The 25534-nt window shown below is 37.9% G+C and overlaps 1 protein-coding gene across 23 annotated transcripts in view; it reads left to right on the forward strand.

The window, feature by feature from the left end:
* Nucleotides 1-25534, forward strand: part of CAMK2D (calcium/calmodulin dependent protein kinase II delta) — a 157722-nt gene that overhangs the window by 41046 nt on the left and 91142 nt on the right. For all 23 annotated transcript variants that reach the window (XR_005859129.2, NM_001039300.2, XM_015276279.4 and 20 more), the window contains exon 3: nt 18616-18675. Coding sequence is in view for 22 of the 23 variants with exons in the window: in NM_001039300.2 (NP_001034389.2) it covers nt 18616-18675 (60 nt within the window). In the remaining variant the exon portion in view is untranslated. The remainder of the gene's footprint in view (nt 1-18615; nt 18676-25534) is intronic.

The raw sequence follows: 25534 nt of genomic DNA on the forward strand, positions 1-25534 counted from the left end.
GGGTAATGAATTTGTTTTATAAAATTTCCTCAGTGTTTTGCCAGATATTTAATTAGAACTGACAGTTTTAATTAAATAACACAACTGGAGGCTGGGCTATTCCCTCCTCCAGTTCTCTTACCTTGGTTTCAGAAGAGAAAGGTTTTTGCCTATAGTAGTTAGGGAAGTAGTAGGGAAATGTGTAAGCTAAGCGATATCATGGAAACCACACTGATAGTTGTCGTTGTTATAGTGGTACATCACATGCACAACAAAGTAGTTCCACTAGCTAACATTTTCAGATATGCTGCAGATACTAGAAAAAAGCTGTGAGAGTATGTAAGTCTGATACTTAGAGGGAACAGAAATTGAACTAAATGTCACTTTTCCTGTTGGAAACAGACTCTGTGGAGTCTAGGATGCTTTTTGAAGGGTAAATATAAATTCTTTCATTTTACTTGGAATTGCTAATATTAATCACAGTGCTAGCATTTACATTATGCTGAATAGTAGAATATCTTCCCCAAGGATGATGTTACAGAAGTAAGAGACAAAAAAACACTATATAGTACAGTCTTATTTGACTGGGTTTGTTATCCTGACAGATGTTATATCTGAAAAGCTGCATGTGGCTTTAGAAGATTGATAATGTCTTTAACCTGTGGTACTACTTCAGCATTAATCTAATGCTATGAGAAACTGAAATGTCAGGCATTCTCTTACACAGTAAGGTATACTTTTTCTTTTGACCAATTTGCCTTACAGTTCTGTTTCTCTCTCATCCTCCGTATAATCCATGATCTTTGTATTTTCCTGAGGCAGAGAATGACTTGCTTAACTTGCTCCTTTTGTCAACAGAGAGATTAACCCAGTTTTCTAATGTTTCCCAAGAAGCTGAGAAGCTATGGAGGGCCAGCAGTTTGGGAATTAAAGCTACAGGTGCAAATATCCAAGTGTTAGTAGCCCTAATAGTATGAAATGCTTCAGTCCCTTTAGGCAGCTACTATGCACCCATCAACCATTAAAGAGGATACCTTATCTCAGGGGACTTCCTGCTTGCTGCACTAGATGGCTTCATCTGGTACAGAATTTCCATTCACTTATAGTTCTTTTAATTATCTTCCAGATGTAATGTGTGGAACCCAGAAATTTGTCAAAAGCGAAGATTGAAATACCTGGTGATGTTGGCATTTATGTATATTTACTTTTCTTTTTTGAAATCCTGTTTATTCCATCTTTGGCTTATTTAAAAACAACAACAACAAAAAAAAACACTGACCCTCAGACTTGACTGTAGAAAGTGGCAACTGTAAATCATGGCAACTGTTGAATTTAGACATGAATGCCTTACTGAACTCAGTGAGAATTAGGAGGCAAAAAAAAAATTGAAGGATTTGGCCCTTTATCCTATGTCAGGTATTAGAGACTTCTGTGTTTTCATGGTTAAATCAACTATAGTGAATTTACACAACTGGTTTTTAAAACACACACACACACACACACACACACACACACACACACACACAAAAACCAACCCCAAAAACAACAACAAAACCCCACCAATCTGAAAGAGCAATAGCTCTGTTAAGCTTGAATTTTATCCCTGAGCTAAGACACATCAATCTGTTTACCTTCAATAATGGGTTTACCAGTTAGTACTGGCTGAAATGACTGACTGTAGAGTAAAAACAGTAGCCCTTTGAGATTCATTTTTTACAAGAAAGGACCCAAACTAAGCCTGTACTTCAGTACAATGCTTACAGGACTAATAGTTTGGGTTGCTTTCTGTTTGTTTTAATGTTTTTACTGACATATAGTAAACTTAGTTACAAGAAGGACATTCTAAAAATAATGTCAAGATGATAGACTTTCAAAATAGGACTATGCTTTCTTGTAGCTTGAAGATGGTGTCAGAATCCTTATATCACAGGTTGTTGTAATAGAAAGCTTCACTTGGTTAAAACCTGTGCACGTGGTATCTGAGGAGATTTGTTATGTTTATGAGCAAAGATTTAACCAGTTTGGTACAACAGCAGAAAATCTAGTATGGTGAGTTTGTCATGAGCCACTTATTATTTTAAAATAAGTGAATTGAGGGGAGATAGTAAAATTATTCTTTAATGTGTTGCTCATTGTTATTACTCTTCTAGCTTTTTCGTGGGCCATGTAGAAATAGATACCTGTTCTACTTACAGCCTACCAGTCAGTAAATACTGATGTTATGTCATCAGGATATTTTTATAAATGCAATAGTATTTTCAGTCCTATAGTTTAGTTCAGCCTACTGTTGTGTTGTTTACTGGTTGCTTTTTTTGAAAAGGTTTTCCTGTAGGTATGTGTTTGAGTATTCTCAGCATTTCTTTTTGTTACAAAAATCTGAGGCTTTGATGTGCTTAATAAATTTCCTCTGAGTCATAGCAATAGTCGCCAAACCATTATTTTTGTTCTTTTTGGACTTGATGCTTGTTCTGCAGTTGTTTCCTTCAAAGGGGTTAAAGTTCATATGCCTTTATTAAGATGAATGTCAGTGATTTCAAGGGGATTTGCATAAAGGAAGCCCTTAATCTCTGGTGGAATAAGTCATGTGTAGTGTTTAGTTTTGAAGTAACAGCGAGTACAGAAAATGTTGACCTCTTCTGCACAGTGGAATTTCTGCCTTTGACTGTACTTTTTTTCCCCCCTTTTCTATTAAAATATCAAATACTTTAGGATCCCTGAGTCATCAGTGAACTGAACATTCACCCTGGTCTTCATCTGCAAAAACAAAAATATTTGTCACTCCCAGAACATTAATGCAATATTTTGATTTAGAAATAACGTCAAGGCAGAGGATCATGATTGTTGATATGCTTTCTAAAAATAAATATTGCAGAAGTGAAGAACTTAAGTCAGAGTTCAAAAGATGTTCTTTTCAGTAGCTTCAAAATCAGCAATTTACTCATGTCTGTCCAAGGCAAGTGAATATCATAGGCAATCATGTCCTGGTGTCTTACGTGAAGTAAGTATTGATATTAATATTGGATGGTATCAATCAGTAGTTCACGTTTAAAACAGTAACAATAATAATAATTTGCTACCATAGTTTATGTATTACTGTTGCTGATGGTGTTATCTGAGTCTGTAGTAAGCAGCACTTATTTTTATTATTAGACAATATTATTTTATCAAGGTTCAGAAAGAGGCTGAATAGTCTCCTTACCTGAATTAATATTGGAGACTATTTTTACATAAATACATTTATATATTTTAGTTGCTCTAACACTTGATGGCAGGTCATCTCAGGAGAAGCAAGCTGTAATGACAGAAATCTGTGATCATGGGGTGCTCACCATTATTTGCACAAACAATTGGGATACTATGTAGAATGGTGGAAAATACAGTAAGCAAGAAAGTAAGCAGGAAAGTAGGAAATGTGCCATGCTGTTGATCTTTCTGAGGCTAGACAGCTTTTCTGCTTCTGTCTGCCTCTGATCACTTTTGAGTGACAGTACTTACATGCTGTATACCAGAAGAGCAGCACCTGTGCAGACCTACATCAGCTTGAAGTCTTCACCTAGGAAAAGTATTTTGGAGTGATGTGAACTCTTCCAGGATATCTCATGGTAGAATCAAGTCAGTACAAATGCTTGTGGCAATTTCCTTTTCTGTTTTAAAGATTCCATTATACTTTTGGAAGCAGTCCACTAGAGTTAGTGATGATCTGTTCTGAGCATAGGATTGGAAACTGAGTGCTTTAATTGGTAGAGACTGATTTTTGCCTTGCTTCTCAAAACATTTCTAAGAATCAGTGTGGCACTGTGTCTTTAGAACTGGATTGTCCAATGAAAGTTAGTGGGTGGGTGGTGAAAAGAAATCGTTCCAGCCTCAGGCAAATTGTGCTAGACTATTGCACTAATAAGTAATGAGTAATCTGGGGGAATTATCAGTGAGAAAGGGTAGATAGGAATGACAGACAGGACTTCAATGTTTTTCGGAACTATTTTGAGGAAAGGCTTCTGGGTTTGAAAGGGAAGGGAACTGTTTTCTATGTTCAGTGCCTCGTGTTTTATGTCTAAAAGGAATCTAATTTTCTTTTCTTTGAGTGGGGTATCTGGCTGATACAAGGAGGGAGGTAGAATCAAATCAAAAGTGTGTAGTACTGTACTTGTGTTGTATATCTTTGCTGCAAGAGGATATAACTAGATAGAGGCTGCTCAAAAGAAAGACCAGTAGTAATTGGGAATATATACATTTTGATATGTAAGCATGCATGTCCAGGGCTCATCTAAGAAGAGAGAAAAGAGAGATCAAGAAGTGTTACAGTGATTGTAGCTGCTACTGGAGAGTACTCTCTCAAGTCTTTGGAAGCAATCATTAGTGTTACAGACAAGCCCAGGACAAACCTAATTTTCTAGAATTCTGTGAGAGGACATATGTGTGAGCGTTAATCCCATGCAATCTCCATGCAGAAGTAAAATTTTGTACATTCATTGAACAGTAACTGAAGCCTAAGGTTTTTGCACATTATGCAGGAATTCTAAGTTTTTGTTTTGTAGCTTCAGTGGGTTCTTTCCCCACACAACTGGACTACCTTGTTTCTCTGCACTATTCCACATTTTCCACATTCTTCTCATTCCTTGCTGTGTTGAGGATTTTTGTGAGCCCTTTTCCTCTTAATGACAGTCATTCTTTCATTTCTTTCCTACCTCTTCCCTCCCGCCCGCTGTTAGTGATAGGTTAATCAAGGTGTTGGCATGTTATACTGGAGGCACAAACAGATGTCCTCTTAGAACTGCCAGTGAAAGAGAGTGATCAGCCAGGTTTTCTGATGCATGTAGTTTGGCAAATGTTCAAGGTGGCAATGGCTCCTCAGGATTTCTCCTCAGCCTGTCTCTTTTCTTAGTTTCCCTGAATTCAGTGCAAAGCTTCCTGCTTTAATCTAGAGCATCCTCTGATATTTTGGCTCTACTGATTGCAAAGGAGTTGTAGCAATTCTGAAATAACCTATTATTCTCTAGAGAATACTTAATAAAAGCATCAGAGCAATTGCATGAGCTCATGTCATCATGTGTGTTCTTGGATTGGTGAGTGCTTCACTAAGAATTCAATATGCCATCATGCTTGCTGAGCTTCTGGCTGACTTTTGGAGCCAATAACTCTGAAAGTAATGATGAGATTAGTCATCCTGATTCCCAGGTGCCTGGAAAATGACAAGACCTTATTATTTGCAGGTAACTCCAAAAGTAATGCCTCCTGTGTATTTCCACAGAAACTACAACAAATACAAAGAGCACAATAATACTATTTGATAGAGCAGTTTTTCAGCTGCAAAACACTACTTTTCAACATAATCTCCACTATTAGCTATGCCTTTTTGCCAGTAATAAGCAAGAGCCTGTGCACTGTGCTCATAAAAATCTGCACCAGCAGAGCTGGCACACAGTTTTCACAACTGCTGTGACGGTGTTGTTGCTAGGAAGATTTTGCCCACACAAGCTATCTTTCATGAGTCTTAACTGTTGAAAGTCAGAAGGCTTCAAATCTGGTCTACGCTGTGAGAGTGGTACAGTCTCCAAACTGGTATAGGGCCTGGCATTATCTTATTGCTAGAGAAAGGTTGTTGTCTTTTCTGGCCTAACTGGAAGCTTTAGTCTTCAGCTTAGTGTTGCAATGTAGCAGTCATAGGTGATAGCTTGTCCCAGTTCCAGGAAATCCTTCTGGATTTCCCCTTTTCCTATCCCTGAAGACAGTGCACATCAACTGCTGAAGGCTGCGTCTTGAACTTCATGTTTTCTAGGGAATTCATATGTCGCCACATGTGTCCATGTTGCCAACAGTCCCTGGACTGTTGTTTTGACTCTGGCTCGTAGTGATGACACCACATTTTGTCGCCAGTAATGATGCATTCCAGGAAACTGGCATCTTCAGTTTCATGTTTCTTCAACACATCCTGACAAACTTAGATGTGTTGTTCCTTCTGTCTTGTGTGAGCATTCTTGGCATCTACGTGGTGCAAACTTTGAGGTATTCCAGCGTTTCCACCATTGTTTCCAACAAGTTGAAGCCAATATCCAGCTTCATACCCAGTTCCCTGGTCATAATCTGTCAATTGCATGGATGAGCTGATTGAGCTGCTCATCATTTTGTAGTGTGTTAGCTGGGCATGGCTGTCTGGAACGTGGCTTGTTTTTCATGTTGCTGTTGGTCTGCTGAAATGCACCACTCAACACCTCCCTGTGCTCACATCTACTGTTTGATCTTCATAAACGTTCCTCAAGTGTTGATGAATGCCAGTGGGGTGCCATTATTTCTGCATGGAGGAATTCAGTGACGCACCTTTGCTTTGTATGCACTTCCACGTCAGATGCCATCACAGCAACATGTAACAGAATATTGGTGGGAGGGTTCAACTTCTACTGCCATACTACCAGCTGCCTCTGATGTTGTGGACTAACAAAATAGGTATTCATTTCAGATCAGTGCTCATATCTTAAAGTTTGTATAGTGGTGCTTCACTTTTTCAGGCAAGTTGTTTCTTTTTTGTGACCAATCATTCCAGCTACTTTTCTCAGCAGTAATGAAGTCAGTCCAGTAAAATGCTACAATATTGTACATATTTGTATGACATACAAAATTTGAGTTATCTTAGTATTGTAGAACATTAGCAATATTTTTGAGCAGGATGTTAGTGCTTGTTAACCTGTGGAGCTGATGCCTGAAATTCCAATAATCTCATACATACAGTGTTCAGAAAGGTAGTAAGGAGAAGATTTTGGTTGATAAGTGTATTCATATTTCCCTCTTAAGGCAAATGTTGGTCTTCCATGAAGATGTGTTAGGGAGGTGGTACAAGGTGGAGACCTGAACATATTAGAATAAAAGATACAGCATAGAGGTGGTGAAACACTCTAAGAAGAGTTAAAAATCAGGTGAATATTGGTTGGCAAGCAATTGTAGGTATCTAGGTGATCAACTTGTACTTAGTTTCTTTCTGTTTACATAGGCATGTAGCATGTCACTCGATTTCAGTGGATGCACTGTTTAATACAATATATATAAAAAGTGTGCATACTATATATAAAATATATATATATAAATAAAATATGAAGGCTTACTTCCTCATACTGATGAGAGTGTTTAACTCAAAGAGGCAAAATACATATAAAGGATAATGGCTTAATGTTCTCTATGGACTGTTGTTACAAGTTGTTTTCATTTCTGCCAGTATGACTTGATGGGACAATGCAGCTATTTCAAACTTCTGATATTCTACTTGCATTTCTGCATTTCTACATTTCTTCTCTTGGAAGGAGAGGAGTGTGTGGGTTGCCAGCTGGCTGTCTATATCCTAATTTACTGTAAATCTAGAAGGGAAAAAAAGTGTTAGGATTTATTGGCTTGAAGTCAGGATCACGTGAGTGCTTGCTTTTAAGAAGAGTTAAGAAGATTTCAAGCAGTTGAGTAGAATCCACTCTGACTTACTGACATCCTTCTCTTTGGCCTCTTTTTTTTTTAAAAAAACAAATTATATATTAATAAAGTGACATATTTTGGCTAAGTGCTTTGTTATTAATACTACATGTTCTTTCACCTCCTTCTGTGGTCTTGGTTTAAAGAAAATCTTATGCTTCTCAGTGTTAGCAGTGGTACTGGAATCAGAAGAAACAAGTGAATAGCCTGCCCTTTTTTTGTGTGTCATACTTCATCATCAATCTCTATGACTTGATATATATCTTGATAAAGTGCCCTGAAAACACTTGCCATCTGCCTACGTAGTCCATGCTTTATAGGTAGAAATGAAGTCTGACTATCTATCAAATTTGCACACACTAGGAACACTAAAATATTAAAAAAGAGAGTGCGTGGGAAGTGGAAGAAAGCCCTACAGGAACATTAGACAACTGAAAACTGCTATTGTTGGCAGCCTTTGCAGCTGAGCACAAATGTGCCTTTTGTTTTCCTTATGCCCTGAGGTATCATTGTGAAAATCAACAGGTGTGGTTTTTGTTGTTTCTTTTTCTACAAAGCATCTTGGATTAATACGTTTAGCTTATCCTTGATATTTAGAAGCCTGATTGGTATACGAACATAGCCACAGAAATAACTGGAGGCATTTTCTGTGCCCTAATTTCTGGTTTGCTGATGCTTTTGACCAATGGCCCAATTAAAGATTTGTCTCTGCTATTGTTGCTGTATGCTCTTATCCATTATGGACTTGGGTATCCATAGGAAAGATGTCCTTATAACAATGAACACCTGGTATGTGCTTCTGTTCAGGAAACATTAGGAGGAGTGGATCAGTTCAGTACTCTTTGTGTTTGAAATCATCTATTATAACGATGCCCCACTTTCTTAGTTAAAAATATGAGGAAGAGAGTAAGTAAAGGCTGGTTCATGTTTCCTCAAGAGCAGGTAGTGAATGCGAAGACATTCAATTTGAAGTAGTCCTTTTGGGAATGGAAAGACCATATTGCCTAGCATTCACCTTCTCTAAGAAGGTAGCATGCACTCAGTAATGCGAAATTTAAAGGGCTGTGTGATGTACTGCTACATGAATAAATACAGTTTTTGTTTTTTTTAATAATAGGCTGGAAATGACTATTGCAAAATGTTAAAGGTGCAAAGTACTATTAAATTATCTTTAATAAGAACCAACTTGGGAACTTGGCGATATTGTTGGTCCATGCTACTGACTTCATCTTAGATAAATGATCAGTTCTAAGAACTAGAACTGGACTGCTTCCAGAGCCTAAATACTTCCTTGAAGAGATTAAAAAAAAAAAAACTGTATTTGATGCAGTTAAACTGTGTATAAACCACATTCCTGGACTTAAAGCAAGGCACTGTTGCAACACCGTTCCTATTACATTGTATACATTTAAACCACAAAAATTTACATTCACAGTACCTAGAATATTTTATTGTACTCTATATTGTTGGAGAAGGTGACCAAGTCAAGGTGGTGGTAGGGGAAGTTATATTACTTCGTTAACCTGAGTCTTTCCCCACTGAGTTAGAAAGAGTTGGTTGGTTTGTATAACTGTCAGAGAAGAAAAATCTGTTAATGGCTGCTGTTTCAGGCATTGCATTTGACAGCATTTTTATAGTGCTGAAATACATGTGTTCTTTGACTCTTCTGTAGTTAAATGAGAATGATTCAAGTCTAACTGCCTGACCACTTTCAGGGCTAACCAAATGTTAAAGCATATTACTGAGGGCATTGTCCAGATGACGGGCATAGGGCATCAGCTGCCTTGCTTGGAAGACTGTTCCATTTTTTGACCACCCTCCTTGTAAAGAAATTTTTCCAAATATCTGGTCTGAGCCTCCCTTGGCACCAGAAGGCTTAACACTGTTTTTATATTGTAAAGAACAGAACTGCGCACAGTACTGAAGGTGTTGCCACACCAATGCTGAATGCAGTGGGAGGCTCACAGCTCTTGACTCACTGGCAATGCTGTGTTTAATGCACCAATTTCTTTTCCATAAAAAATGTTTATTCTCAGTTTTTGGCCTAGAAGTCTACACACATGGATGTTTGGGCCTCAGGATGTATGCTAGTCTTTCATAGTTATTCTCCCATGACTGTCAATATGGAGAGTACATTGATGATCAGAGGTCTGGGGCGTCTCTTCTGTGGAGAGAGGTTGAGGGAACTGGGCTTGTTTAGCTTGGAGAAGAGAAAGCTCCGGGGAGACCTCATCGTGACCTTCCAGTACTTGAAGGGAGCATATAAACAGGAAGGGGAACAACTGTTTACATGGGTTGGTAGTGACAGGACAAAGGGAATGGTTTTAAACTAAGACGGGAGATTTAGGTTGGATATTAGGAGGAAGTTTTTCACACACAGGGTGGTGACACGCTGGAACAGGTTGCCCACAGAGGTGGTGGATGCCTCATCCCTGGAGGCATTCAAGGCCACTGTGGATGCAGCTCTGGGCAGCCTGGTCTAGTGGCTGGCAGCTGTGCCCGCTAGATGCTACTTTGAGGTTCTTTTCAACCCAGGCCGTTCTGTGATTCTATGATTGTGTCAAAAGAAATGGCTGAAAAATCCACAGCTGAAGCAAGAAGCTGGCAGGCAGCTAAGCAACACAGAATCCAGTGGTGGGTTCGCAGTGCTGTCCCCCAATGGGTGACTCAGCCCAGGGATACAGAGTTATGAGGTAAACCTCCCAGTTTGCTCCCATGAGCTAGGTGGTAGTTAGCTGTGTTGAAAACTCTACCTGCTTGTACTCAGCTCCTCTCCACTGTAAGCAAGTCCCAGAACTGAACTACTTTTTGTCAGCAGAGTTATCTGAGCCAGCTTGGCAGGAGGGCAGGTGAGCACCTGGGCTGGCAGAAGAGATGAGAAAAGGAACATATGCCAGCTACGGTGGAACTGTTTCTTCTTTCTGGTAATGGTTGGATGCTAGATTAAGTTAGCTGTCCTGCAAAACATGGAGAGGCATCTCTGCCTACTGAGAAACAAGATTCCCTGGCACACCTGTTCTTCTGTCCCAAATGGGGAAGAAGTACAGAACCACGGAATGGCCGAGGGTTGAAAGGTATACCTGGAGGTCTTCTAGTCCAACCTGCCTGAATAGGCATTTCCATCTTCCTGTAAAAACACAATCAAGGTGAAGGGTGTTGTTTACATCTTACTGGCACAAAGCCCAGGCTGATGTGACCCATTTTTTAAGAGAATGCACTAGCCATAAAGGTTCAGAAGAAGGGAAAAGCTACTTTGTATATCCTGTTAAATGAAGGTGCTCTGGAAAAAAACAATCAAGGGAATCTGTATGAAGGGAAAGGGGCAAAGAGAGGAGAGAGCTGTTCTCCAGTTAGGCCTCTTGCTTGATTATGGGAGTACTTGGTTTTGATTTCTGCTCCCAGCGTGATTTCTCTTATTTAAAAGTGCACGCTTTCATTACTTTCTAATAAGACAAAAGAAGTTGTTTTCAAAGAAGGGCCGGTTCCTTCAGTTAGCTACCCAACTGGCTAACTCTGACAGTATTTCTATCTACATCAAAATCCTAAGTCATGAGACCCCCTTGTTTTATTTCCCCAATTTCTCCTTGTCTGGTATTAATGAAGCTGGAGTTATCAGTGTTGTTTCATACAGTCATTCACTCAGCGTTAAGGAGGTGTTGGTAGTGTCTTCCTTGAGAGATCTTGGATGTTGTCTCATGATTCTTTATGGCTTAAGGTAACCTAAATTACTTTCTCTGAGAATGGAACTAAGCTGACTTGCATGCTCTAAGATTTTACCAAACTCTTTTCTTCAGTAGAATATAGGACTGGGTAAATGTTTTGTACTTCTTTTGAAGATTGTAGTTTTAAACAAGAAACTTGTATTTTAAATTCATAGAAAAACAGAAAGACCTAAGGTGGTGGTGATTTTAATGCATCATAAGGTTTTCTTTAATAGGACCTATTTTTTCTGTGAAGGAAAAAGAGTGAGCAAAATAAAATCAATTCTTATTAAAATAATACCAGTACAAGAAATAAAGTACAGTTGTGTTCTACTGGATCCAACTGCCAGAATTGTTGTTTTTCTTCTGCTTTCTGTGGAAGACTATAACAGGACCAAGAGGCTTTGTGGTAGGCTTTATGATACGCTGCAGTGCAATTTGAAGAGAGTCTCTTGGGACACTTAGAGCACCTTGTTTGCTCTTCATTTAGCTGTCTAAAGAAAAACATCAAAATCTGAAAAATACACTGTACTATACTAGCTAGTATATATATATAGCTAGTGACAGTCTTTTTTTCCCTTTTCATTTTGACAGGTGTACAGGGTTTTAGCTGATTATTTATGTGCTGTTAAAATTAATTATTGTTAAGTGTCTTGAATTTTATTTTCAAGCTTTTTTTTTTTTTTAAACAGAGTGTTTCCTCCTGCGGTATTGTTGTAGTGTAAATATTTTATGTTAGTCACTGCCACAATCTTTCTAAAGATTCTTTGGGAGTTGCTGTCTGGTAGGTAGTTTCTTAGTTGTCCTGCCACAATCAGTATACTCCTTCAACTCTCAGGGAAGTGGCACACCTTATGTTTCAGATATTTGGGAGACGGAGGGCTTCTAGTGTTTCAGTTTGACCTCCCCTTTGACATTCACCTTCAGATCAACTGTAATTGAAACTTGGTTGAAAACAGCGCAACAGAAATAGATATTTATGTACAGCATTCACAGTTAGAAGTACTTGTAAATAAATTCAGTAGAGAAGGAAAGAAATACAGGAAACTTGGAGAAGTAGCATGTAGACTTGAAAATTCTTCTTCTTGGGTACCCTACAGGATTCAATTATTTGATTCCTCCCCCAAAAATTAATATGCTTCAGACTTTATCAGTTTCAGATATCTCTCTACCAACTCTAAGGATTTGTTTATTTCTGTGGAAGTACAACTGTCATCTTCTGGATCTCGATATCCACTTAACTCTTGGACTCAAGGAACTCTCTCTGCTGTCTCAGGGCACAATGCATACCATGGGGAGGTGTCTCCATTCATGTTGCATTGCTACTGCTTTGATAAAAGCAGCTGAATGAAGTAAATGCAGCTTACTAGTATCATGTACATGACACCAGACTTCACCTAACCAGCACTGGTCAGTATTCAAGTTAAGTTGGAAGTGGAAAAACTGTAAATATTGTAACACAGTCATTCACAGTGAGAACATAACTTTCTGATATTCTAGTGTGTATCTGAGTGAGGAGTAATTTATGAAAAGGTCTGGATTTATTAATAAATACCGTTACTGTTATTAAAACATGCAGTAACAGTTTATCCAATGTTCTAGCAAATATCTAGCAAATATTGGCTATAATATTTCTCATTAGAGCACACTATTAAATCTGTAAATAGAGGTGAATGTTAACCCTGCCACAGCACAGTGTGTAATGTCAGAAATCCTTTTACTAGAACACGATCATTTTGTGAATTTTCCTCATGTTTTGCTGCACAGTCTGAAACAGTTTGCATGTGCACAGCTACTCTGGCTTGGAACACTTTGTGCATCTGCAAAGCAGGGCCTGTCCTTGCTTTGATGTTCAAGCTGAAAGTGTGATTAATGCCTGCGTTCGCTGGGTGATTCTAGTTGGCAGGCCATACAATGTGAAATTTTATATCTAAGAAATATAGATTTTTTTTTTTTCAGAGAATAGTACTAGTTGAAATATCAGAGTTAACAATATGAAATTCAGTAGGTAAGAAGAACTGACGTCATTGAATAAATGCAAGGAGTCTGTTGCTCAGCGGCTTTTACTTCAAAGTTTTCCACTAGATGAACACATATTCAGCTACAATTCGGTTGTTTGTTTTAGTTTTTGGAAAAGGCAATTGATAATAAAATCTTTGTGACATCAATGGGTGTCAGAATCTTGTGGGTTTAGACTTCAATTTATTTTCAGTTAATTGCTCTGGCTTGTGCTGTCCTTTGAGAGTTTTGTTTCACATAATAAATTTTATACTGTTTATTTGTTTTGTTTGGTTTTTGTTTTTCTTCTGGTTTAATTTCCTGTCTGTCCACTGGCTCAGGAAGAACATTTGTATAAAGTTCAGCATGCATGCTGTGAGTTATGCTCCAGGCTTCCTTACCTGGGCAGTACCTGCCTACTGTCTGTGGATTCAGCATGCTCTCAGCTGTAGTATAATAGTCATGACCAACAAAAAAGAATATACTAATCAGATGCATTTTATTTAGTTAAATGACCAATGACAATGTGTAGTGTATGTGAGAAATTAGTCATATACAGTGTCAGTTCAGAAGCTGTGGTATAGCAACTAATAGCAAAGAAACTGTAAATGTTTACACTGTAAACATTTAAAAAGTCAGAGAAGTAATTGCTTTTACTGCATTGGAGTTGTTCCTGAAGAGTTGACATAGAATCTATTTGGCACTTTGTAGAAGACGAACACCTCCGCACTTTCTAGCTATGCGGACCCATTCTGTAAATGTACTTTGAGAGGATACAGAACAATGTTTTAAAGTATTGCTGGCGTGGGACTGGAGATCGAACATCTTATGCCAAATGGCCAGTAGTCTCTTGTTTGTTTTTCTTGAGGCGGTGGTCATATTTCCAGCTTTTTCCTAAAACAAACTTGGTTTACTTTGTATTTCAGATCATCTCCCTTTCTGCTCTATATAGGATTGCAATTGGTCAGCCTACTATTAAGTTACAGCCGAAGTTGATGAGCAGTAAGATGCCATAATGGTGTATATGTGTGCTTGAGTTTCAAACCTGCTGCAAATGAATTTAAAAATCTTTGCATATAACCTTGGTGGAAGAGCTGAAGTTTATAGAAGAGCTCTGAGCTAACAGAGCTCTTAGCTCTTGCTAAGTTTTAAAATCTTTTTGTATTCTGCACTTAAGAAATTTAAAATTGTAATTTGATTTATTTTTTTTTTTAATTAACAAAGCGAGATTAGAAAGAAGGTTAAGCTGACATTATTTGCCTTGAAACTGGTCTAGGCTTTGAGGCTTCACATAGATTATGATGGTTTAGTTGGCAAGTGATGACTCAAGAACTACACCTCTGGGCAGAAGACTGCTTTTTTTTCAGTGTTGCAAGCTTATGCTAGTACAAGAGTATAAAAATTGTTAACATCTGGAATTGATTCAATTGTTCTTACTGTTAAAGTTGACTTGAAAATATTGGGAAGTACAAATTATAGGAAAAAAAATGAAGTTCCCTTTCGTGTTTTTTCCTCCAGTAAAAAAAAAAATAAATAAAAATAAAAAGTAAACTTTGAGTGCTAACTATTTTAAAGAAGGAATTTGATCTTTATATTTTGTTTGAAATCTGTTATCATAGTTCTTTTAAATATGTGTATCTAACTACAAGTAAGGCTTGAGCTTTTTAACTCTAAGAGTTGCTATCGTTACCGAATTTTTCTGAGCTTGTCCATTTCTTGAATTTTCTCTGAATTTTCTGCAGGGACTGTTGATGTTTTACATGAGACACTTCTTGCAGAGGGGAGCTTTTGACATCCCACTCCTCAGTAATAGTTCAGGATCACTGCCACACACAATTATGTACCTGCTGCTCCCGTCTGCCCTACTGCTGCTGCTTATCTGGTCCTGAGTCTGCGTCCTGCCTATCAAACTGTGTGTAGAGCAGCACGTCTGTAGTGGGTAGTCTGAAGCCAGAGCACTCTTTAGGAGAGTAAAGTTGCAATTTCATAAGACAGTTTTTTGGCAGTAACACAGGCCACCGGCCTCCTTTGCTGTTGCACTGTACTGTCCTGTCTCAGCTGTTCTGGCAGAACCATCTATGTAGCTATTCTGTGAATTTGGCTTTCTTGCTCTGGGAGGACCTGCCCTGCATCTATATTTATATTAAATTGTCTAGAAGTTGTAGTCCCTGATGCTTGATTTGAGGAACTAGAGAGCAGTAGCTGTAAGCATGCTTTCCACACAGCCCAGTAACTGCTCATTTGTTAAACATGCCTGCAAGTCTTCCTGTCAGCCCTCAGTTGATTTAGGAAGGAAAACTTTGGGATTGTGAAGGGTCTAGAGGGCAAGACATATGAGGAGTGCTGAGGTCCTGGGTTTGCTCGGCCCAGAGCAGAGGAGGCTGAGGGGAGACCTCATGGCAGCTGCAGCTCTTCCCAGGGAGCTCTCCGCTCTGGGGACAGTGACGGCCTGAGGAATCAGCATGGACCTGTGTCAGGGGAGAGGCAGGCAGGGACTGGGGGAAGGCTCTGCACCAGTGGGCAGGGAACAGACTCACCAGGGCAGTGATCATGGCCCTGAGCTGCCAGAGTTCAAGGAATGTTTGGACAGCATTCTCAGACATGGGGTTTGGATTTTGGGTGGTCCTGTGTGGAGCCAGGGGTTGGACATGGTGGTCCCTGTGAGTCCCTTCCAACTTAGGATGTTTTATGGTTCTGTAATTGAGCTTGAACAGGAGAAATTATGACTAGAAAGGTGAGAGCGCCAAGGCAATTTATGGAGCAGAGCACCAGCTAAGAGGAGGATTTCAGGACTGCACTGTGGAATGTAGCCACCTCAGGGGAGGGGCTTTTATAGTGTTTTTTTTTCTTGAACCTTATTTAACTCTTAACCAGGAGACTCCAATGTCAGGCTGGTATCAGAGGGACTGTGATGTAATTACTTTGAAAGATAACTTAATAACGTTGTTGGTAATTTGAGAAAGAACAGCTACCATAGTAGATTTCTACAAGTTGCTTTAAAAAAAAAGCAGATAATTTCTTCATTCGTGCTGTAGTATTTTGATGCCTAATGTTCTTTTGTAGATTAGGCTTTCTTATTCCTTGAGTGCTAGTTACTCAACTCAGGACCTACTGGGGAGGAAGAAAAGTTGAGAATTTCCCCTTTCAGTTGTTAGGAGCACTCTCAAATGTAATGCAGATAGTTCAGATTGCAGAGATAGCATAACCCAGATTACTTACATGACATCTGAAGTTTGAGCTCTCATGAAGGACTGGTCAGTATAACATACTTAGATATCAAATTGGAGTTGGTTAAAATAATAGCAGTACAGACTCATCTCCAGGAACATTTTACAGTTTATTTCTCCTCTAATTTTGAAAAACTATGAGGGCTGCTCTGAAAGTAACTCCTCTTATTTCATTATGTTGGTTCATGACATCAGAGGTGGATGTTGGTGGTATGGCAGCAGAGGCTGAAACTTCCAACCAGTGTTCCCTTACATTTTGCTGTCATGTGACAAATGGCAGCAGAGGGGCAGCCTGACATGGCATTATTTATAAAACAAAGGTTTGTCATTGAATTCCTCCATGTGGAAAACACTGCATCCACTGACATTCATTGGCACTTGCAGGATGTTTACGGAGACCAAACAGTAGATGTGGGCAGAGTGAAGTGGTGAGTGGTGAAAGGGGCAGTGGGTCACCTCCACTGGTGCAGATTTTTATAAGCATAGCATGCAGGCTTTTGTTCATTGCTGGCAAAAATGCGTAGTTATGGCAGTGACCTATGTTGAAAAAATAGTGCTTTGTAACTGAGAATTTGCTGTGTCAAATAGTGTTATTGTGCTCTTTGTACATGTTGTAGTTTTCATGGAAATAAATAGGAGGCAATAGTTTCAGAGCAACCTACATATTCTTAGCTAATTTCATGAAATTGGATCTAAGCTGTTTTTGTGCCTCTTGATAAATGCTTAATATGCTGAGCACCCATAGAAATTATGCTGCTGAAAATGGGCAATTTATTGGTATTACAGGACTAAATACTAGGCAGTAGTTGTCTACTTTAATTATCTTCAAATTTTGTATTTTATTACCTGAGTTACCTCTAGCTGGGTCTAGAGAGGCTGTTGCTGATGACAAAGTAAGGAAATAAATATCTAAACTGGTCCTGCCAAACACTTGCATGATTTTTAAAAACTAAGATCCTAAAATACGGCTTCAGTCTTTTTTTTTTTAATTCTGCTGTGTGTGTCGGTTTTTTACTGTGACATTAAAGAAGGTAACAGAATGAGTCAATGTCAATAAGATACAAAAGAGAATCAGAAAGCATTATGTGTTTTACTGCACTTAGCAGTTTGAAAACAAGGATTGCATCCTCGTATGTAATGCTGATATTATGGGCATAGAAGGGATTTTCCTTGTACAGGTACAAATATTAAAATGAAATATTTTCTCATATATTCTTAAAGTATTTCAGGTTTGCAGCTCATACTCAGGTGATCAGGTTCTGATTAGTAGTTTCTATGTAGTCTGTTATTCTGTCTTAATTCTCTATCCATATTGCCCAAATAAACCTTTTTGAATATTAGGTTGTGTTACAAACTATAGATTCCTTTGCATGTGTTTATTCTTTACTGTCTGACACTAGACATTGTGATAGACCCAAAAACCTCCAGGTATTTCCAGTATAAACAATTACACACCTTCCCAGCTCTCATTTATTATATAAAACAAGTACCGTATTAATCTGTTAACCTGTGGTGGAAATGCTAAGTCACAGCCTGAACCAGTGGTTGAGCACCTGGTGGGAAGGCAGAGCCAGCAATTTAATCAAAATGAAGCTAAACATAAATAGTGGTGTATTGTCTCTCACTGTTGTTAGGCATTGATGGCATATGAGGAAAGTTTAAACCTACTGCCAATTGCTTCTGCTCAAAGGCTGCAAAGGATCAAATGGCAGAAGGGTTGGAGAGACCAAGAGATGATAAACCTGGGCATAAGTGTTTAGTATATTTTCAGATGAATGAACAAACTTTCTACTGGAATTTCCAATAACTAACAAATCTTATTGCAGTGAGAAGGTGTTGTGGCAGGAATGCTGGGGTGATTGCCATGTGTTGAACAGTATATCTGGTACAGCAGTTATTATTAAAATAGTTAACAGACAGAAATTAAGATAGTACTAGAGATTTGGATTGTCTTTATTTTGATTAATGCTGTAACATGGTTTATTGCCTGCTAAGTACAGGTCATGCTGTGAATATTTGCCATTACATTGGCAGTTTGATTTTTCTACTGGAACGATGCCTGCAGTAGGTCCATCAAAGAAGTGGTTAGATGCAGTAACCTGATTCAGTATTGCCAACAGTGTAAACTCTTAATAGATCTAAATAAAGGAAGTATTTTTTAAAGATTGCATCAGATAACGTATTTTTTCTTCATAAAGCAAGTATGCTGTATTATGTTGAACTTATACTAAAAGGAAATATTGTGCTTTCCTTTGTTGCAGATCACCAGAAACTGGAAAGAGAAGCTAGAATCTGTCGTCTCTTGAAGCATCCTAATATTGGTAGGAACATTTAATTGCTTTATACAGTAGATGAGAGTTTTGAAAATTGAGGGGAAAATACAAAATAACAAATACCAAAAAGCAGCTCAGAGAAGTGAAATGGAAATATCTTCAGGCAAGACTGTTTCTTTATACTCTGGTGCTCCTGTGTAGTTCTTCTATGAGATATATCCCAACACATCACCTAGAGCAATGCATAATGTTCTCATCTTGTTTGAGCTATTACTCTGCCATCAATGAGCTGTCTGTGCCAGGTGTTTGGGGTTTTTTTGAGCAGTGTGTAGGAGGAGTTATTTCCAGTACTGCTCATGACTTCTTGAGACCTGCTGAATTTCATGTACCAGCATATGTTGCAAAAAGAGACAGACCAATGTCAATAAACTTAGTGCTGTTTTTACTGAGGTACTTATTTTATCCTATTTTACTTTGTATTTGAATTTCTTTTCTCCTGTGGAAGAAAAAGTAGATGCAGAAAGCTCCTCTCCCTTTATTTCTAAAACTCTGTTTTCTACTCTAGCATTCATGAAAAGCATTAAAAATTGTGTTGCTGTTTTTTTTCATGGGCTTTCTCTTTCTTTGATTTTGAGAGTAGAAAAAAATGAGTATTTTGAACTTTAAGTAGTTGGACTTGAGTTTTTCAGACACTGAATTGCATACTGGGTGTCTTAAAAACACTGAGTGCTTTAAACCAATGCATGTATTTGGTGTTCCCGAAGCTCTTGAAAGTCTCCTTGCTCTTTCTTCTGGTTAGCTTTTCTCCTTTTCATTTTTAGCTAACAAGAGTTAGTCTTTGTGACCTTTTTAGTCTAATCTAATTGTTTTATGTCTGGGAAAGAAACAGCTCCTTCCTTTTAATAATAATTGTAAATGGAAAACAAACAAACCACAGCTCAAAATGAAGTATCGAATCTTTGAAAAAGCTCTTACGCTGTCTCAAAGGCTTAGAGGTTTCATGTACAAATTTGGTTAATGAGGAAGAGTAGTGTTATGGGCATTATTTTATCCCAGCTAAAATTTGTGCAATGTAAAGTGATGGAAGACGAAGGAGGGGGTGGCAGTGCTAATTTTCTAGGGTAGTTCACCTGTGCCTTGCTCTAATTACTGTTCGAGTATATTTGTGAATTTGAACCTCTCAGGGAAGATGAATAAAAAACAATAATAAACTGATTAAGTGCAAGAGCTGAAGTGCACAGAACTCTATTGAAGCAAATATCTTAATTATTTTCATATTTCGTAGCTTTGTGGAGTAGTTTGAATCAATATTAGGACGTAGTCTAGATTCTTTTTGGCAGACCAACTAATCCATGTAGTGTTTATATATTTGTGAATGTATGACTTGAAATGAGAAGATATGATGACAGCTTTGGTGACAGACAGGGCTATGTAAGTCAACACAAGTTCCATGCTTCATTACCTGCTCCGAGGTAGTGAACCTCACTCCAACTGAGTGAATGGATTGTAAAGTAAAATCTTTTACACCTGTCTGGGAAAAGACATCATGTTCTAGGTCTGCCTGAGAGAAAATTTTCATGATACGGAATGAACAGGCCAGGGGCTTGACAGCAGGCATTAAACTCTGTCCTTGTGCAATTTCTACTGTCAACTATTCTGCCAGCCCTGCTGGTGCATCTGTCTGAAAAAGGCACTTCCAGTTAATTTGTTTGCATAATTGTCATAGTGAAGGACACTTCGTTTCTTGTTTCTGTCGTGAAGGAAAATTATATATGTGGTCTGAATAGGAGAACTGTTTCTGTAAATGTATAAAGGAATCTTTCCAAAAGTAATAATTTTAGATCTCTGAAGTCATATCAGGTATGCTGCTGGGCTGAAGAGGCTTGTGTGTGTGTGCAAGCTGACTGACTGGTCTCCACCTCAGTGAGTTGCCCACACTCTCTGCTTGTTCTTTCCTTGTGCCAGACAGTGTACCCACGTGTGCCCTGCCCAGCCCTGACTGCACTTTACTGCTCCTGCAGACATGCCCTCCACCAGCTAAACAGGAACCCTGAAGTCCTTCTTGGTGCATACTCCCTGCTTAGCAAGCTGAATCTCTTGCTCTTGTGTCACTTCCATGCCTATTTTCTGAAAAAGGGTAATACTGTATCACACAAGGAAATACTAATAGTGAAAAAGGAAGTTTACAGGTTATCTTAACTCAGCTGTAGCTGCAGAATTTATAAGGTGTTTTATACATTGAAGCATCATAAAGATTAACTCTTATAAACAAATTTTACTTCTGTTATATATGTTAAAGAGTATCTGTTTAAAAGTATTAACAAACCTGTGAACATAAAATTCAGACTTCTTTTTATCTGTATTTTTTCCCATGTTCACAGTCTCAGTGCTTTTATTTTCCTCTGGTGCAGACTTTCAGTTATTTGTCTTTTTAATCATTGCACATTCACTGCAGGCTGGCACCTTTCTGAAGTTAGAATTCTCTAATCCTTTCTCTTTTCTTTCAGGCATACTCCTATTTATTTTTCCTAGTTAGCTTCATTAAATTACACTTTTAAGGTGACTCAGATTAGAGAAATCTCTTTTAGCTTATCTTTATTTCTAAAGCAATATGTAGGTAATATTATTCTCTTCTAGAATGTTTTACGATCCCTTTGGTAAATTATCTTTCACATCTTGAGGCTGCCACCGGATACCTTGGGGTGAAAAACAGTCAGAGTAAAGCAGCACTGCTATAATGAATCACACTTTCAGATTTCAGCCTGCGAGTAAACACACATTGTGTTTGTTCTTTTTTTTTTTTTTTTTTCTTTAGAGGAATGGAATTTTAAAGCAATCTAAACCACTGGAAGTGTGTTCCTTTGCCTTTCCATAGAAAACAGAGCATTGTCAAAAAATTCTACAGGTCACTGTCTTTTTAGTTCCAGGGTAGGTGTCCAACTGGTACATAACTAGAAAAAATATTTAGTATTAAGTTATTCCATCAGGATAAGAAATAATTCAGGACCAAACTTCTTAACAATCAACATACCTATTTTTAATTTTACAACAATACCACTTTTATAATCATTTCACATCTGATCTGATTTTTGTTTGCTTGTTTTGTTTTTAGCAAGCCTCACGCAGCTAAGAAATCTTGGGATGGCTTTTGAAGAAGTCTTTCAATCTTAATCTGTATTCATATGCGCTAACCTTAAGCTCCTTTGGTATTGGCAGAGGAATCCTTAAATTAGTCATGAGTGTTTTTAGTTTTTCAAATGTGGATTTGGAACAAAAAGCCTGGAAAAGCACAGCATATGGAGAAAGAATTAGGAGAAGGCTGACTCGGTGTGCTTTCTGTAAAAGGAATTGAACTCTGAAATCTGGAAATTAAGTAGACGCACATGAAAATATTTTCATCTCAGTTCTTGATTTGAATCTGTGAAAGTAGTCTCTGAAATACTAAACACAAAAAACACTGAGAAGAAACAAATGCAATGCTGCCTTTTTGGAAGTATTTGAAACATAAAATGATTGTGTCAGGATTCAGTATATCCACCAAATGTTCAAAGATGATCCATTTAAGTATAAATTTAAGTATAAACCACAACAACTGAGGAAGCTAGATTCTTCATCAAAATTATCTGCTAGATTTTTCTACTGGAAGAATGATTTTGAACTATGGAAAGATAGCAACTTCTAAATTTATGTATGAAAAATGGAAACTGCTGATTATCTCACTAGACAAGCGTGAGGAAGGAGGAGTAACTAAGTCAAAATCCAGCTATCTAGCCCTTTCAAATATTTAACAACAAAGTAAATCCATCATAATTCATTTTGATATGGAGGTGTTTTACTGTTTGATATGGACACATATGCTTAAGTTCAGCTAAGCCTGTGGAAGCATACAGTTATTTGAAATACAGTTTCTGGGTGCAGCAGTTTGTTGGGTATTTTTTAGGACAGATCTTCCCAGGTGTACTTGATATCCTTTTAGATATCCTTTTAATGAAGTCACAAGTCACAAATCTGGCTACTAGCACTGCTAGCATCAACTCTTCTGTAAGGCATTTGTTTTACTGCTAGATTATGCATTTAGTTTTTGGGTCTTTTTGTGTTTGTTTGTTGTTTTTTTGTGTGTGTGTGTGTGGTTTTGTGTGTGTGTTTTCTTGCTTTTGTTGTTAAGGAAAATCAGTGTATTTTTTATTCGAAGTATTAAGAAAAACAGATAACAATGAAAATGTAAGATGGTAGTTCTCACATGATGGAATTATCTGGAGAGGAGTATAGAAGTCTGGTTCAGTACTTTTATCACTGTCCAGGTATTTCTTTGCACATAACTAGTTTTGTTTTTCAGAATCTTTTTATTTTACTTACTTTTTGCTCCACGGTTTCTTCTTCACTATTTATCTATCTAGTCATGATGCCTTGAGAACGGTGTAGGAAAAATGCCGAAGAGGAAAGTGTATTAAAAATATATCTTTTTCTGTTCTCCTTTTTCACATATCTAACATTTCAGTCTTACATAATATGTACATGGAGGTTTATTTAGAAAATGCAGGACTGCCTCATCACCTTCACAGACAATTATTCTTTAGCAATACATATTGCTTATATTCTGATTTCTGCCTCTTCATGCCTCAGTACTTTGTATTGGAGCAACTGTAGTATAAAGCCAGCCAGTGAATTTTGTGTTTAAAAGTACATACATTCATCCCAGCTTCCACGTCTGCTCTTTGGATACGCATAAAATTGCAAAGAATAGCTATTTTAACATATAACTTCTTCTTGTTTGACACATGAGTTTTATCCCCATTATTTCTTTATAGAAAATTATTTATTTACTCAGAAATAATTCAGAAATATGCAAACATCCTTATCTGCTGCAAAACTAAAATTCTATTTCCTTCATAGCCCAACTGTTTTATTCTCCTTATTTTTGACTGCTTATTAGTATAGTAAAAGATTGAGTACCCTCCTTTTGTGTAACTGCACTCTGTTGAAACACAGTTAATCAAGGTTCTGTATATTCTTGTCACTCCAGACTCCTGGGGATTAAAATGAAACAAATCCATTGGCTGAACTTCAGGCCTTAAGGGGAAGCTTCATGTCGGCTCTGAATACTTTCCTCCTTTGCAGTGGTACTTTCTTTTTCCAGTAGTAATGTTGAATGCTACCCCTCTCCTTTTCTAACATTTCTTGAGTAATTTAATATGCTTCCTCTATTAAATTGTGGTAGCAAACTTTGGGCAAACAGCTTAAGCTCCTGTAGTAACAATGCTCCATCAACTTGTGCTGGACTACAGTAGTTTGTATAGCTGTCTCATTTTCAGTACTGTTGATTTCTCCAATTCTTACCATAATTAGATTATTGTAGCAACAGCACTGTGTACACAATTTATTTTCCTTATTATAGCTTAATAACATAATTTAGTTTAAAATTGAAGACGTAACTGTTGGTTAATCTTGCTCTTTGGAGAACCTAGTACTTTTCACTTGTATGATTTCATAAGTTATGTTAAAAATATACCTCCATAACTGAGCAAATGCAGAGGATTTTTGTTATCTTGAGCAACTATTATCTTTATGGCTATTAAATGTACTAATGCTTCCAATTTAGTAGTTTAGAAACTTCTAAAGGAATTGTGTAACAAAATTATTCAACTTTTCATCATGAAATCCATTGTCACTGACCTGTTTTCCAGTTTTTATCTTCTTTTGGTAAATTTTAATTTCTTGGTTGTCTTTTAATTTAAGATGAAGTTGTATTTTAGCAGTCTGATTTTTAGTAGTCTGTGTATTTTTGCAAATGTAACACTGTTACACCATCTTATTATTCTTATGATGTTGATTTAGAGCCTACTGTGGTAATTCTGGTTTATGTGATAGCAACAGTTGATTAAAAATATTAGCCCAGTGATAGAGGTCCTGACCCACTCTGGAAAAATTGCTGATTCAGTTGTTTTGGGGTTGTTTTTTTTTTTGTTTCCAGATTGAGTTTGTTCTTTCCGGGTTTATACTGAACTGGGTAGTGTTTTCCTAAATCAGACTTCAATTTTTTCTCTCCTTAGCTAATGCAAAAGTTATTGCTACCTTATGTTCCTACTGGTCAAAAGCCATACGCAATAAAAGTTGAGACAATACTTGAAGTGTAACGGGATAACAGTAAATAACCAGAACCTCCTGGTTTTCACATGGCAGTGCCAACACATCTGGTTTCATTGGAGCATACCATTCCTTCCCTTTCTGTTGCTGCTGCCTCCTCTCCCTGCTTGGTAGATGATGTGTAAGGTACGGTGATCAAACAGAATCCACTAACTGACAGCTCAAGTCTGACTCTGATGAACCTTCAACTCTTCCCAAAAGGCCACAGCAGATTTTACTGACATGTGGCAGCCCTCTGGGTGATAAATGAAGACCTCCTGGCAACAGGACAGGCTGTCCCTGAATGGCTTTGTAAGCCAGGATATTTAGAGGTAAGTAGGACTGCCAAGCAGAAACGGTGCCATGTCAACTCTAATAGGCCTGAGCCAGCTGTGTGCAGATCTGTTTGCATAGCTGCAGTCAGAGTGGAGCTGTAGCACTGCTGACCAGCATGAGTTGCTGTACTTTCAGGACAGAATGGCAGAAGTTTTTGTTGTTTCTGAAATAGCATAGCTGGACCTGCATATGAGAATGTGGAGCAGTATTTTTCCAATTGAAGGTGGCTTTGCAACAGAAGAGGCAGGCTAGGTGCCTGCTATGCCATGCAAAAACAAATCACTAGGCTGATTTCATAAATGTGTTGGCGTCTGTTTGCAGTCTACTCTGGTTTCCATACTTTGTCTTGGGTACGTCCCGTAAATTGGTGAGGAAATTCATAGCACCCAGACTTGGAACTCCTCCTCATCCAATTCATCATGCTTGTGTTCAGCTTAGTTATTCAGAC

Source organism: Gallus gallus, chromosome 4, assembly GCF_016699485.2.
Source record: "Gallus gallus isolate bGalGal1 chromosome 4, bGalGal1.mat.broiler.GRCg7b, whole genome shotgun sequence".
Taxonomy (NCBI): Eukaryota; Metazoa; Chordata; class Aves; order Galliformes; family Phasianidae; genus Gallus; species Gallus gallus.